The 16760-nt window shown below is 38.3% G+C and overlaps 1 protein-coding gene across 1 annotated transcript; it reads left to right on the top strand.

Moving 5' to 3' along the window:
* Positions 1–1700: 1700 nt before the first annotated feature.
* Positions 1701–10027, top strand: POM121L12 (POM121 transmembrane nucleoporin like 12). Its single transcript, XM_055115958.1, has one exon. The coding sequence runs from the start codon at positions 5736–5738 to the stop codon at positions 6624–6626; it is 891 nt and encodes a 296-aa protein (XP_054971933.1). The 5' UTR covers positions 1701–5735; the 3' UTR covers positions 6627–10027.
* The last annotated feature ends 6733 nt before the right edge of the window (positions 10028–16760 follow it).

The following is a 16760-nucleotide window of genomic DNA, read 5'->3' on the forward strand; positions in this document are numbered from 1 at the left end:
ATAATTTTCCGACACAGGCGAGTCATAGGAAGGGGAGCATGGGGGAGAATGGAAGGAAGCAATTGCACACTGGGTATATGGACTCAACCGGTGCTGGCTAAATGGCATGTTAGAGTCTGCAGAAGGCTGTGCACACATGCCAGCCCAGCTAGCCCAGTGCTTCTCTACCAGGCTGACAATTCACATCCACTGGAGAGCTCTACAGACTATTTAAATTAGAATAGCAGGGCATGGGGCTTTGCACATCATTCTAATGTGCAATTTTGTTTCTAGACCTGTGCCTCCCAAACTTTAAAATGCATATGAACCACCTGGGAGTCTTAGTAAAATGCAGCAGTTGATTTAATTAGTCTGGGATGGTGCCTGAGGTCCTGCATTTTAACATGCACCCAGGTTATGATCAAAATTGCTGTTACTTTGTCACCTTTTGAACTGTTAGAAATGCAGAATTTGGGGCCACAGGTCAGACGTACTGAATCAATATTGGCATCTTACCACCTCCAGTTGATTTTAATGAACATGAAATGTTGTGAAATGGTCCTCAGAAATCTTCACTTTTTTTCCAAATAAGGAAAATGATATTAAATATAACTTAGATGTCAAATGATGTTCTATTCTTTTAAGATCTAACTTAAATTCGTTCAATTCCCACAAATTTCAGATCATAACCAGAAGATAGACAATTAAACCTATAGCGGTGGTTCTCATGGTTTGGTCCCCAGGTAGGCATCATGGTATTACCTGGTTAAGATGTTAGAAATGAAGGTTGTTGGGATCAACCCAGACCTAGTAGGCATGGGTCTCAATAGTTTGTTTAGAAATTCTTCCAGGCGACTGTGGTGCCACATAAGCAAGTTTGAGAATTACTGGCCTATAAAATTATTGTAATACTGTAAGCAATTACAATATGGAAGCTAAAATATTTTTAAAGGACACACGAACTGAACTCCATATTGACTATAATACTCTTAAAATGAAATATGAGAAATTTAAGGAAATAGTATATTGATATATTGATAGCAGTATTGGAAAATGACATGGGATCATAAGTGGATCAGATATTTTATGGAATTCCCAGATGAGAGAAAAAGAATAGGATGAATTGTTACAAATGTGCACTCATTCATGTGCATATAGGAGCACACACAGGAGTAAACATCAAAGTAAAATCTAGAAAAATCTCAGAGTGAACAAATAAAAAGAGTTGTGGGATGTTCTATGACAAACTTTAGAACGATAAGCATATTTATTCCTAGCTGCAGAACCAGTTGAAATATTCCTCCCAGATCCCTTAAAATAAAGAGAGGAGTTGATATAGATGCAAATTTCTGAAGTTTCTCATCTAAACAGTGAATGGCCTGTGAGGACAGAGTGGGGATATATGTATATACACAACACACACACACACATCAACACACTCATAAACATAATTTTGTTACATTTTTAAGGAACCCACAAGTCATAGTCATAATGTACCCCTGCTTTGGTTCTCAGGCAGGCATACTTTTTTTTTTCATTTGATAAATGTGGTAGATAAAGGAGCTCAGAAATAAATGAATATCTGTATTTCTTATCTAGCACTGACTTCGTAACCTCCAAGGTAAGCCCTCCGAAATAAGTCATTATATCTATTTTTCTATCTATCTATCTATCTATCTATCTATCTCATGACCAAAAATTTTATATTGGATTTTATTAAAATAAAAAAAATTTGCCTTAAAGAAAATGAGCAGACAATCCACAGAATAGGAGAAAGTATTTGCAATCCCATGTATCTCATAAGAAACTTGTAAGCAGAATATTTAATGAACATTTAAATTTCAAAAATAAAAAGACAAATAACCCCATTAAAAATGAATAAAGAATCTGACTAGACATTTCTCCAAGGAAGGGATGCCAATGGCCAATAAACACATGTAAAGATGTTCCACATCATTAGCCATTAGCAAAATGCAAATCAAAACCACAATGAGATACCACTTCACACAAACTAGAATTGCTAGAATCAGTCAGATAATAATCGGCATTGGTGAGAATGTGGAGAAATTGGACCCTCATACATGCTGATGGGAATGTAAAATGGTATCCCCAGTATGGAAAACATGTCAGTTTCTTCAGTGATTAAATATAGTTATCAAATGACACAGAAGTTTTACTACTCCGTATAATTCAAACGTAAATAAAAACATTTATCTACAAACATTTCATACACGAATATTTAGAATATCATTGTTCATAATAGCCCAAATGTCCATCAGCTGACAAAAGGATAAACAAAATATGGTATAACCATGAATTAAAGCATATTTCGCATATCAAAAGGAATGAAGTATATGCTGCAACACAGATAACCTTAAAAATAGCATACTGAATGAAAGAAGCCAGTCACAAAATAATGCATATTATATAATTCCATTTATATGAAAGTGTACAGTATGGAAATCTAGAGACAGGGAGTAGATTAGTGGTTCCTGGGACTGAGAATGGGGTGGAGAGGTAGGGGGTGATAACTATAGGGTCCAGGGTTTCTTTTTGAAATGATGAAATATTACAATTTACTGGGCTGATGGCTGCCCATATCTGTGAATATACGAAAAGCAATTGATTGTGCACTTTAAGTGGGTAAATTATATAGTATAAGAATTATCTCAATAAAGTTGTTTTTAAAGAGTTTACCGACAAATAGTCCTGAGTAAAAAATAGATCAGAAGGAAAGAAAACTATGATCAAACTTTAGCACCAAGTTACTGAAAATAATGAAGCTATCAGCTCTACAAACATGAGAAAATATAAAGATCTTAGAGCTCAGGCAAAACAGAGCAACAGAGGACAGAAAGAGCTAATGTATAGGCAGCAGTGCTCAGGGAAAGAAAATCAGCTTAAAAAATAGAAAACCATGAAACCAGATTTCTCTGGGTAGTAAAATAGTATAAATGGCATATCTTTTCAATAAGAATTCTAGAGTGATTTAGCACTTTAAGCTATCTGAATGGATAATTTGGTTGACAGGTAAACAATAATTAAATAATTAAGTGCTAAAAATAAGTTTTTAAAAATTGAGCGTTTCTAGAAAATATTTTGTCCAGTATTGTTCAAAAGTATCAAGATCATGGGACATATGAAAAGACAGAGCAAGTCTCACAGATTAGAAGAGACCAAAGAGGATAGTTCTTCGAAAAGCAAGTTAAAAGAAAAACCAGTGAAATTCAAATACAGTCCGGAGTTTACTTAATAGATGGAACCAATGTTAACTTATTAGTTTTGATAAACATAACATAGGTATTATGTAATTTAATAACTTTAAGAGAAGGGTATGAAGCAGGGTTTCTCAATCTCTGCAGTGCTCACATTTTTGGGCAGGTCACTCTGTGTTGTGGGAGTGTGTTTTGATCACTGTAGGCTGTTTCAGGGCCACTGGCAACCTCAGTTGCAGAACTTCTCTAATGTCCTCAGATGGGTGGTGGGGGTGAGAGGGTACAGGTACAGCAAAGTCATCTCTAATTGAAAACTACTGTTCTACCTTAATCTCTGCTATTATCTAACCAAAAGAAATCAGTTGTCTCTTAGTGTGTGAGAAGGAAAAGAAACAGACATGTTCAATGTTTGTGAAAATAACTTTTTACTCACCTTTGCCTTTGAAGGTATGATTAGACTTGACTACTAACTTATGGCTGCCTGCACTTCACCAGTAGGAAGACTGTGGTTTTTTGAAGGGTCTTTAACCAAAAACAAACCAAAATGGCACCCATTGGGTTGTACTTCAAATAGGACATGGAGAACTGTGTAGATACTAAGAAAACATACATTAAAAAAAATCTAGACCCCCACTGCATTAACTGTCCACTCCAATGATAATACCATCTAAAGAGGCTTTTTAGCTATAAAAATTATTGTCATCTTTATCAAGAAATGACTTATTAAGAAGACAGTTATAGCATAGGAAATTTGTTTTTAAAATCTTTTACTGGAGGATTCTTACTTAAGGAATCTGGGGAAATGAAAATGAATGACCGACTGAGTGGAAAGTCCTGGGCCTTTCATCCTGCTGCTCCCCTTGGCTGAGAGTGCCTTTTTTCAGCTGATAATCAGCCCCTTTCTGAAGTACAGAACTTTCGTGAAGATTTCTTATTAAGCTTTTTTTCAGTGTCCTCACCATTCACTTGTTTGTCTCTCAAATCCCGAAAGAAAACCTGTTGTGGATTATTGGCTTTGGTATTTTGTCAATCTCTATTTTTTGCCCCTGTGACTGGACCCACTCAAGTGTTGCCTTCTGCAATGCTGTTGAGAGGCTCTCCAGAGCAGTTTGTCTTACAACACCCTGAACAGACCTCCAAATGTGATGGCTGTAATCAATTGCCCAATAGCCTTCAAATAATGTTTTTGTAGGCAGATCTTTTCACCTGGTGGCTACAAAAGTGAATCATTCTACTCCATATACACATATTACAAGCAAAAAATGGAAAAAAGAAAAACTGCATTAATGTCTGAAGGGAAGAAAATCTATATATGAATGTATGAAAGCTTAAAATTACAGGAGTCTACATAAAATCATCATTGTCAGTTCTCAAACATAAGTTGTGGTGTACAAACACCATTTCCTTAAAAGGTAAATTGCAAGATGTAACATTAATAACCATTCTAGAAGAATAAAACATGTATCTTGTTTACTAGAACAGAACTAGCTGTTTTTCTTAAAAGCATTTCAGTGAGTTATGTTCATTTTTATGGTAATGAAAGGGAAGGCCCTTCTGTCAGTAGTCTATCTGCAGTTTTCTGCAGGTATTATTATACATTCTCTTTCTAAATGTCAAGTATAAAATAGAGCAACATTGCTGGTGAGGACACAACATGGTACAGAGGCTGAGGAGAACATTTTGGTGGTTCCTCTTAAACATGGACTAACCACAGACCCAGAAATTCTACTCCCAGCTGCATACTACATAGACATGAAAATATTTGTCTGCACAAAATCTTGTTCACTAATGTCTATGACAATATTCATGATAGCCCAAACATGCAAACAATCCAAATATCCATCAGCTGATGAAAGGCCAAACCGATGTGTTATATCCATGCAATGGAATCGTTTTTTGAACATGAAAAAGAAGGATGAACAGGTCCCCACAAGGATGAACCTAGAAATCATCATGCTAAGTGATGCCATAGGAGAGCCCACAGGAGGGAAGTCTACAGAGACAGAAAGTGGATTCCTGGTTGTTGCGGTTTGGGGGGACGGGTGGATAGGTGGATAGGTGGATAGGAAGGTGACAGCTACAGGGTACAAAGCTTCTTCCTGAGGTGATGAAAATTTTTTCTAATTTAATGTGGTGGTGGGTGCACATGTGTGGTTGTACCATAAAACCCATTGAATTCTACACTTCAAGTTGCTGAATTATTTGGTATATGAACGACATCACAAGAGGGGGAGGAAGAGGAGCAGACGAGGGGAGGGAGAGTGAGGGGTAAAGGAGCTAAGAGGAGAGGGAGGGGGAGGGGGAGCAGAGAGAAAGGGGAGAGGGAGGGAGGAGGAGAGGACAGGAGACCATGGTAGCTCCTAGGCTCCTCTCTCCAAAGGCAAACTTGCCGGCAGCACCTGGAAGGAGGCTTGTGCCTCCAGTGTCCTCCTGAAGTCTGGGTGTCTGGGCACGTGGACTGTGCGTGGCGCCATTGTGGAGTGTCCCGCGCCCACGTCCTTCGTGCCTTCCAAACGCCCAGAGGCCAACGGTCCCCCAGCCATGGGCGCTGCAGCTCCGGCCGAGTCCGCAGACCTCGGGAACTTCTGGAAGGCGGGAGAACCCCTGCTGCAAGGCCCCGACGCCCTGGCGGCTCCCATGAGCAGGTCACCCAGCACGCCCCAGACCACGCCGTCTCCCCAGGGTCGCCAGAGTCCCTGGCCCCCGAGGTCCCTGACTCAGAGCCATATTCAGTACGTCCAGTGGGGGTGCCCGGTGCCCAGCACCCACCTCATCGAGGTGCGGCCCATCCAGGATCCCGCCAAGCAGCAGCGGGTGGTCTCCGAGGCCTGGAGGCGCCCTGCCCTTCCCGGGGAGACCGCTCTGGGGCGAGACCTCTCCTGTGCCTGGGAGGGTTGCATGAAAGGGGAGCTGTGTCGTGCCTGGAACCCAGGACAGACCTGGAGCCCGGTGACCATCGGGATCGCGCCCCCTGAGCGTCAGGAGAGCCCCTGGAGATCCCCTGGACAGCAAGCCCGCCCCGCAGGCCGCCCCGCCGCCCAGGAGCTCCCAGACCCCTGCACCTGGGAGACTCTGCTGGGGGCACTCAGCCAGTGCCCCAAAGGAAGCGCTAGGTTCGACGGGCCGTTGTGGTTCGAGGTCTCAGACAGCAAGGGCGGCAGGCGGAACCTGCAGCCCCGGCCCTCTGCCTTCAAGCCCCTGAGCAAAAATGGAGCGGTTGCTTCCTTCGTGCCCAGGCCAGGGCCTCTGAAGCCGAGCCTCGGCCCCTGGAGCCTCAGTTTTTGTGATGATGCTTGGCCTTCCGTGCTGGTCCAGCCCGCCCCATCCGCCATCTGGCACTTCTGGGAGGCGACAACGCCTTCCTGCGGCAGCTGCAGTAGGGTCTCCTTCGCCCTCGAGGTCACCCAGTCTGCTGGCCCCTTTGGCTCCTAAGAATCTGGGCCCTGCTACCCACCTCCGGAGACTCAAGCCCACGTATCTACTTTCACTTGCTCATCCTTGCTCTACCTCAACGTGGGGCCTTGACACCACGTTATCAAACATGCAGCCCCCACACCCCTCGTCTGCACGCCCCCAGATCTTCCCTCTGTGCTCCCTGCCACCCCAGCAGCTGTTGATTTCAGAACCCCTGCCTTCGCCCTGCTGGCCTTCTCCTCCCTGCCCTTCTTCCTGCCCTTCCTCTGAAAAGAGGCATTTCGGGAAGGCTTGCTTTTTCTCCATGTCTCCCAGTTTGTATAGTTAAATTGTCCAGTTGTATAGTTAAATATTTGATCTTATTAAAAACATTTGTCTGCAGAAAATCTATCTATTTATAATAATAACAATCAAAAAAGCTTTTTATGCCAAAAGAAAGGGCAAAGTGTGTTCCAGGCAGGGGCAAGGGCAAAGATTCTGTATGGGGAATAATTCCTATTTATTTAAAGTCCAAATATAAGTCCAGTAGAGTTGGAGACCAGTGAGAGAGAAGATATGAGGTTAGAGAAATAGACTGTGATGAAGTACTATAAGACATTGGGACCAGAGTACAGGGTTTATTCTAAAACCATGAGTGTTAAGCAGAGGACAGTCTTATGATCTGGTTGATATTTTTAAAAACACGATTCTGGCTACAGCAATGGAAATGGAAACCACAGGAGATCAATACAGTATTTCAAGCAATCCATGGGGATGGTTTGGTCTGAGAGGCAAGTGGTACATCTGGAAGGATACAGACAAGTTTGAGGTTGACCTAAAAGATAGTGTGGGACCTGCTAGTGCACTAGATGTTAGCACTGGGAAAGGGGAAGGGTCCAACAGTTTTAGCATATGGGCTTAAGAAACTGGATGATGATAGTGTCATTTATCGGGATGGACACTACCAATAGGAGAAAATATTTGAAGAAATCAGGAGTTTTGTTCAGGGCGTGTTCTCTACAACAACAAAAACACTTGCTATGCTGCTGGTCCTGTTAACTGTGCTATAGAAAAAAATAATCCTGAAACTCATTGGAGGGTTTGAACCTGGCAAAATAAATCTGGGAATCATGAACATATAAATTCCTTATGACATAGAAATGGTCCTTAAAACCACAGGCTACTTGAGATCACTTATGCAGAAAATATGGAGAAGGGCAAGGGTGAAGCCTAGGGTACTCCAACATTTACAACATGAAAGATCGGAGAATGGAGAAAGAAGAACCCTCAAAACCAAGAACCATGAGGGAGAAGGAAATCCAGGAGCAGCAGGGACACTGAGGATTCCAGAGCATGGAATTTATCCACCACGGTGGCTGCCTTTGAGAAGAGATGTTCTTTCCCTGATTTCAGAAGAGAAATTGTTTTAGAGTGTTGGAAGTGGGAAGCCTGAACTGCATGGGAGATGGAAGGAAGGGAGGGTGTGTTAGTCCGTTTGCATTGCCACAAAGGAATACCTGAGACTGGGTAATTTAGAAAGAGAAGAGTTTAATTTTTGTTCTGCAAGCTATACAGGAAGTGTGGTGCCAACACTGGCTTCTGGTGAGGTCTCCGGAAGCTTCCAGCCATGGAGGAAGGCCAAGGGTGAGCCTCACAGGGAGACAGGTATAAAGCAAGGAGAGAGCAGGGAAGTCCTAGAGTCTTTATAAAAGATCAGCTGGCATGTATCACCAAGGGAATGGCCCCAAGCCATTCATTAGGGATCTGCCTTGGGATCCAACACCTCCCACCAGGTCCATCTCCAACATCAGTGGTTACATTTCAACATGAGATTTGGAGGGGACACACATCCAAACTATATCATCAGGCTTGGAGGCAGGGACTGTAGAAGCCACTAGGAGATATTAGGTTGTGAAGTGAAGCAGGCAATAAGACTGCTGGAGGAATTTTACTTTGTCTTTAGATTTTCTTTTAAGAAAGGATAGGGGGCAAATGTGAATAAGAATGGTATCTACACTCTTGTCCAAGCCATGAAGGTCTTGGAATTCAAGAAAAAGTGTGGCTTTGCTTTCAGCTGAGGGGCAGTGCACAGGCAAGATGAATTAAGGATGGGCAGGTGAAGAGAACATTTGTAGAAGTTAAGGTTTGTGGGATTTTCTGATGATTCCTCATGAGTTTCAGAGGGGACCGTGTGAGGTTTGAGAAGACGGGATGCGAGGTTGGGTCAGAAATGGAATGGACTGGGAAGGACTCATTAGTCTGGAAAGAGATTGCTTACCTGGTAATTCAAAGCACTATCTCAGAGTAATGTGGTTGATCAATTACCTTATGGAACAGAGTATTTATCTGGAATGTAGGGGTACATTTTAGCAAGAGGGCAAGGACTCTTTACTGTGCACCAGCATTGCAATAGCTAAGGAACAGTGATTCCCCTGTGAACAGTAGCAAAGGAAGCCTCCTTCCTTGTAGCACAAGGGCCTGGCAATGGGATGTGAATAGACAAATCCCTTGGAGAGAGCAGATATTCTGAAACAGATATGCAAGAACTTAATATACGAAAATGGTGACATTCAAAATCTCTGTGAAAATAATTAATTGCTGAAGAAATTGAATTGCAACTGTTGGACTCCCAATTAGGAATAAGAATATGTGTATATAATTAGTACACTCAAATATCTTGTGCCCCAGGATCTCTTTAGTAGCCCAATGCCTTTATACTTCTATCAATTTAACTGCACTTTTACCATAAATTCACTTAAATGTGTTACCAAACCAGTCCATGAAAAACTTTTTAGTTACATAGGTAATCTATTTCATAGAAGAATGAAATGTAAGTGCAGAAAGAGAGTTATTTATTTCCATGTAAGCTTAATAATTTGGAAACACTTAAGTAGAGTTAAACAAAACAATTCTTCTGAATTAGGTGTGAGCCAGTTATAATACACTGGGAAATATCTACAAGTAATAAAAACTTGAAAGACAAGTGACAGGAGAGGAGGCTACTTTTATAACCCACATAGCAGACCAGGGTTACTATTCCACAATGGTAAGACATCACTAAATATCAATGATAAAAAAAATAGAGAATACATAGAATCACTAAAAACATAACTATGCAGTTCATGTAATAAATAGTTCAAATTATTAATAAACATATAAAATACTCAAAAGTGTTCTATATATTCAGAGAAATACATATATATGGAATTTCCACTCATCATTGCCAAAAACAAGGTCTGCTAATATCCTTCCTTTGTAGGAGAAACAGATAATATCATGTAAATTTGATAAATTGATCAGAATGAGAGTCTGCAAATTATCTTTCCATGTAACTTTTTAATTATTCTTCTATTTTGGCAGTGTCATTTAATTTTAATAAAGGATTCAATATGCAATAAAGAGATGAGCCATGAACTGGGCCAAATAGCATAGCTTTGAAATACATTAACAAAACAAGAAAGACAAGAACAAAAATAGAAAAAGAAGGAGGCATTTTTATGACTTAGACATTGGCACAAAAATATCTAACATCGTACAGAAATGGTTACAGCTGATAAGAAGTTTATGATTTATAAAGCTTGATTTTATTTTTCATATGGGAGCCACAAGGACTCCTTCTGTCCCTACTATTAATTTCTAAGTCACTTGGTTTATTTTCCCTTCAAAACCACATGCTGATTTTGTCTTTTTTGTTTTGTTTAGTTTTGTTTTTTAGAGACAGGGTCTAACTCTGACTGTTGCCCAGGCTGGAGTAAAGTGGTGACCTCATGGCTCATGGCAGCCTTGAACTCCTGGGTTCAAGCAATCCTCTTGCTTCAGGCCCGAGCCACTATGCCTTGCTAAATTTTTGTAAATTTTTTGTAGAGATGGAGTCTTGTTACATTGCCTTGGCCTCCTGAAGTGCTGGGATTACTGGCAAAGCCACTAGCCTAGTGTTAATCTTTGACAGTACAGATAAAGGAAAGGGACAAAGGAACCAAAGGAAATGATGGAGCATTTTTCCAAAACCTACCATGACCATGACATCTGTTTCTTTCTCTTTTTTCTCCTAAATGCCACTCTTAGTTGGCTGTGATTTCAGAGGGCAGGGGACTTCCTTCAAAATAAGAAGAGTTCCACTTCTATTTTACTTTAATATTTAATAAAATATTGCATACAACCACATGAATAATACATGTAACATAAAATTATATTAAAGCAATTACAAAAAATTTCATAAAGTACTACGGAAAACAATGGAGCTTGAAATGTGTGTGCAAATTTATGTCATATATACACACATATAAATTATATATGATAAACACAAACACAATTCTTTTACCTGTTACTCTCAATGTTTTGGATAAACTGAACATTTTGCTTAAAGAGAGGTATCACAAAGCAACATATTGTTTTAACTTTTAATATAAAGTTATAGTTATCAAATTTTAAATAAGAAATCCAGGTTTTGTGATGTGAAAGAGTCTGCTAATCAAAGTTCTGCATAACCCATACCCACAATATGACACCTTTTAAATCATAGTTTGATTTATTTTAAAGTGAGACCAGAATTTAAGTATTTACAAAACAATACGAATGCGGATTACTTATAGATTTTCCCCCCAGTGTTTTATAGGTAATTTGCTCACATGTAATTCAGAATTGTTTTTGGCAACTCCACTTAGGTCTTCCCAAATTGTTAAACTAATTTAGAGAAGCAACAGCTCTTTCTGCATTTATATTTTATTCTTCTACAAAATAATTAATTAAAAGTTTTGTCATGGACAGGTTTGATGGAACATTTAACTGAATTTCTGTTAAAAGTGTAATTAAACTGATAGCAGCATAAGGGTCGTTAGATACTAAAGAGAGCCTGTTGCAAAGTAGAAATGAGTGTCTAATTAGACACTTTTATTCTTGTATGTGTAAATAGATTGTGATCTTGATGCATATATATGTGTATATGTGTATCATACTTTTGAAGTAGAGGTACACTTAGACACGTATAAATAGAACATGTTCCTATTACGTATATATAGGGATCTTCAAAAAATTCATGAAAAATGAATAATTGTGGAAAACTATGCATGCATTTCAGTTTTGTTTTGAACCAAAATGAATGCATACTAACTTATTAGAACATGTCTGTACAAGATCTAGTTTGAAGCACTGAGAAGAATAAAACATCAGTTTTAAAAGAGCCCCTATCAGAGTAAGATGAGTTCTGCTATTAATTGAAGTAATTATAAACATCCAATGTATGATGAACCTTGAGTGGAAGAATAGTGAAATCACTAATGCTTTATGAGAAGTTTATGTGAACAATGGCCTGAAAAATGGCAGTTTACAAATGGAGAACTTATTTTAAGAAGGGAGGAGATGATGCTGAAAATGAAGCCCAAAGTGGCAGTTCATCCACATCAGTTTGCAAGGAAAAAATTTGCTTTGTTCATACCCTAATTGAAGAGGACCAGTGATTAACAGCAGAAACAACAGCCAACACTATGGACATCTCAATTGGTTTAGCTTACGTGGTTCTGACTGAAAAATTAAAATTGAGCAAACTTTCCACTCAGTGGTGCCAAAAACCACTAAGCCCAGATTAGCTGCAGACAAGAGCAGAGCTTTCAATGGCAATTTTAAACAAGTAGGATCAAGATCCTGAAGTATTTCTTCAAAGAATTGTTACAGGAGATAAAACGTGGCTTTACCAGTATAGTCTTGAAGGCAAAGCACAAACCAATGTAATGGCTGCCAAGAGGTGGAAGTGGTCTTAGTCAAAGCAAAAGTGGACTTGTCAAGAGCAAGCTCAGGGCAACGGATTTTGGGAATGCTCAAGGCATTTTCCTTTTTGACTTTCCAGAGGACCAAAGAACAGTAACTGTTGCTTATTATGAGAGTGTTTTCAGAAAGCGAGCCAAAACTTTTAACAGAAAAACACCCAGAAAAGCTTCACCAGAGAGTCCTTCACCATCAGGAAAACACTCCTGCTCATTCCTCTTATCACAAATGGGCAGTTTTGCAAGTTTCCATGGAAAATTTAGCTTATGGTCCTGATTTGGCTACTTCTGACTTCATTGCGTTTCCTAATTTTAAAAAGTCTTTAAAGGACACTCATTTTTCTTCATTTAATAATGTAAAATGATAGCATTGACATAAATTCCCAAAAGTCTCAGTTCTTTAAAGATGAACTAAATGGCTGCTATCATTACTTACAAAAGTATCTTAAGCTTGATGAAGCTTATGTTAAAAAAATAGTCACTATTTTTTAAATTTTTTATCTTTTAGTTCCATTTTTCCATGAACTTTTTGAAGTCTCCTCATATATGTGAATAAGTTTATATAGCAATATGTATTTACAAACATACTTACACATACACATAATATATTATGAATATTAATATAGATTGAAAGCCAGCACACTAGCTTAAGAAGAAATTTCAGAATCCTCATGTAATGAATGATAGTTAAATCCACAGAATTAAATAAGCTAGTAAAGGAAGAATATAAAGAGAGTGAACTTGATCAACAGGAAAAAAAAAAAACCCAAAACTTAAAAAAAATTAAAGTAGCTAGAATACAGTTCTAGGGATTAATTCATAGCTATTGATAAAGAATAACTAATAGTATTTCTTACAGAAAATGTAACATAACAATTTAAATTTGTATTTTGAAGACTATTTGGGGTTACATGTGTTTGCTAGGACCAAATATTTCTCAAATATTTAATGTTTTAGATATAATTGCAATGGAAATCAGCAAAAAGAGCAAAAAGTATCATCTTAATGTTTGATTATGCTATTAACTCAAATTTTATTGGTTATGAGTTTTTTTCAAATGCAAGTGATAGATTTAGTATAATTTTATCAGTATATTCAGTCACTCCACCAGTGACCACAGAGCAAATCTCAATCTTACTTATGAAAAATAGGCACACTTTTGTATCTGTATTTTAAAAGTGTACTTGAAGTTGTAGTTCTTTTCTCTTTGCAGAATTCTTACATCCAATTTTAGCACTCTCTAGAAAAACAGAAGTCCTAAAAAGTGCATTATTATATTTTAGAAAAATGTAAAAATGGTTTTTATCAAAAATGATTTCTCTCACATGCTCTTAAAATGTGATATCCTTAGCTAAATGTATGACATTTCTCCAAGATGTGAAATTATTCTATTGAACAGCAAAAGCAATAAAAATTCTTTAAGTAATTATAATCCCCCACATTTTGTGATTTGGGAAAATAATAATTATGACAATAGGTCACATCATAAGCTTGAAATTTTATGCTATAATAATTTAAATATTTTACATTAAACTCTCAAAAAAGAATTATTTGAAGTAATATAGTAAGCTGTTGGAAGTGCACTGTTTTTGAAGGTAGAATTACATTTAAGTCAATGGTCTTTTGATAGAACATGGCCTTGCTTTCTCTTATTTCTGTCTTTCCCAATCCACGCCAGCAGCAGCAGCCCTGCACTAGCATCTATTGATGAGCGTGAGTAAACAAGGAGAGGGTCCAGCCCAGCCTCACCAGCCCAGAGAGCTCAACAGTGTATTTGTCTTTGTGGTTAGTCTACTCAAAATTCACAAAGTATTAGTGTTAAGTGTTCTTGAGACAGAGACATGCAGACAAACAGATGGTCAAATTATAAACTATATAAAAAAGGGACAAGGAGTGCATGCTCTGAAGGAAAAGGAAGATCCTTTAAGATGAGGTGCATTTGTCCCCCAGAATTAGAGCTTAACTCTTCACCAAAGGGACACTAACAGAAAAAAACCCTATCCAAGGACATTGCTTTCAAAATGCCTGCTTTTAAATTCTCATTTCTATCTCAAGTCTGATCATTTGTTCTTGAGGTTTTGAGTCCAGATTGTTCCAAATATTCTCCTGCTGGGCCTGGGTGTTGCTGTCTTCCTTCCCGGTCATTGCCCGCTCATGGCCCTGACCTGTTCACAAGCAGACTCGGTGCTCACAGCACAGGCTCTTTGTCTTTTGCCCAAGGTCTCTTGTGTAGTTTTCTACTCTGTTTTTCTTAGTCTAGTTATGGCAGTCCGCAGCTTTGAAACAAAAATGATAACTTAATATTAACTTTATATTTTAAAATAATTGTAGGTTTATAGAATAGTTTCCACATATCTTTTACTCAGTTTCCCCTAATGCCAGCCTTTTCCAGCACCATGGGATATTTATCAAAAGTTATGAAATTAACCAGCCATTCCCTAAAGTGGTAATAATTATAAATGACATCAAGACACCCTTTAGGCGCCACAGAAAACTACAATGAAGAAAATATTATATACAAGTGAAAATATAAACAAAGCTGAGTAGCAATATTTTCAGAAAATGTCAGTTTTAAAATATGAGATAGTTAAATTGATCATAGGTAGATTGGTATAATGAAGGGAATTACCAAATAACGAAGGTATAATTCTTATCAACATGTACAGAATATCACAGCATTCAATCAGAGAAATAACAATGATTATCTGGAGAATGTATGCAGAAACATGAAAAGATAATATAAAAAATAAAACATAACAAATAAAAAGACAAGTAAATAAAAACAATTTAAAAGACTGCAGTAGAAACACTGGAGATGCTCTTTTTCTTCTACTAGACTACCAAAGATGAAAGGCTGCTGATCCACAATGTATTTGAGGATATGCTGAGATGCATCCTTCCAAGTACTTCAAACAATTAAAATCTTCCCAGTAGGCAATTTAGCAGTATGCATCAAACATCTTTTAAAAGTCAATGCTTTGAATGTATTCTTTCTAATTTTAGGAAATTATCATCAGAAAAATAATGGGGATTAAATAGCCACAAGAGTATTTTAAAAATCCTAATCCCATGACAAATGCATTGGTTTGAATCAAAGATTTAAATGCAAAAATTGAGGTCGGATGTGGTGGCTCACCCCTGTAATCCCAGCACTTTGGGAGGCTGAGGGGGGTGGATCACTTGAGGTCAGGAGTCTGAGACCAGCCAGGCCAACATGGTGAAACCCCGTCTCTACTAAAAATACAAAATTAGTCAGATGTGGTGGTATACGCCTGTAGTTACTCGGGAGGCTGAGATGGGAGAATCGCTTGAACCCCGGGAGGTGGAGGTTGCAGTGAGCCGAGATGGCGCCACCACACTCCAGCCTGGGTGACAGAGCAGAGCAAGACTCCGTCTCAAAAAATAAATAAAATAAAATAAAATAAAATAAAATAAAAATGAATCTTTCTCTCGAAATGCTAGAGGAAGATAGAGGAGAAATTTACATAATCTTTAAAAGTGTGTGAAATAAATGAAATATCTAAAAAAAAGAAGCTTATTTCTCTTAAGGACTTTTCCATTTTCTGTTTTCTTTCCTGGAACTCTGCCTATCTCCAGATAGCTCACTTCCACTTCACTCAAGTCTCTGCTCAGAGATGACCTTCCCTGCCCACCTGGTCTGAAACCCTGGCCCCTTCTCTACCCTGCCTTGCTGTACAACAACCCCTCACCTTGCTCTCTTTTTCTTCATAGGATTTGTCCACGATTCAGTTTATAATTGATATTTACTTGTATGTTGCTCTCCCACTAGAATATAAACCCTTGAGAGAAGGGATATTTTTATTCATGATTATGTCCCCAGAGTCCAGAACAGGCACCTGAATATTTGTTGAATGCATGCATGAGTCAAATAATGAAACACAGTATTAAATAGTGATTAAAAATGAGAATGTGGCTGCACATTTATAGACAAAGCACAATATGTAAAATGCATTACAATTAAAAATATATAGAAAATTGTTACAATAAAAGAAAAATTTACACGTAGAGATATAAACTAATTTTTGTAAAGCCAACATGTATTTATATATAACAAAATACAAAAAAGTAATTAGGACTCAATAATAAGAAGACAAACAACTTGATTAAAAATGGGCCTTCATCAGAGAAATGCAAATCTAAACTACAGTGGAATATCATCTCACCCAGTTAAAATGGGTTTTAACCAAAATATAGGCAATAACAATTGCTGGCAAAGACGTGGAGAAAAGGGAACCCTCATACACTGTTGATGAGAATGTAAATTAGAACAACCTCTATGCAGAACAGTTTGGAGCTCTTTATAAAACTAAAAATAGAAATAAAATATAATCCAGCAATCCCACCGCTGAGTATATATCCAAAAGAAAGGAAATCAGTATATGGAAGAGATATC

The sequence above is a fragment of the Pan paniscus genome, chromosome 6 (assembly GCF_029289425.2).
Source record: "Pan paniscus chromosome 6, NHGRI_mPanPan1-v2.0_pri, whole genome shotgun sequence".
NCBI classification, from domain to species: domain Eukaryota; kingdom Metazoa; phylum Chordata; class Mammalia; order Primates; family Hominidae; genus Pan; species Pan paniscus.

Excerpts from the sequence above, each read along its gene's own strand:
- POM121L12 (XM_055115958.1), top strand. The coding sequence starts at position 5,736 with ATGGGCGCTGCAGCTCCGGCCGAGTCCGCAGACCTCGGGAACTTCTGG.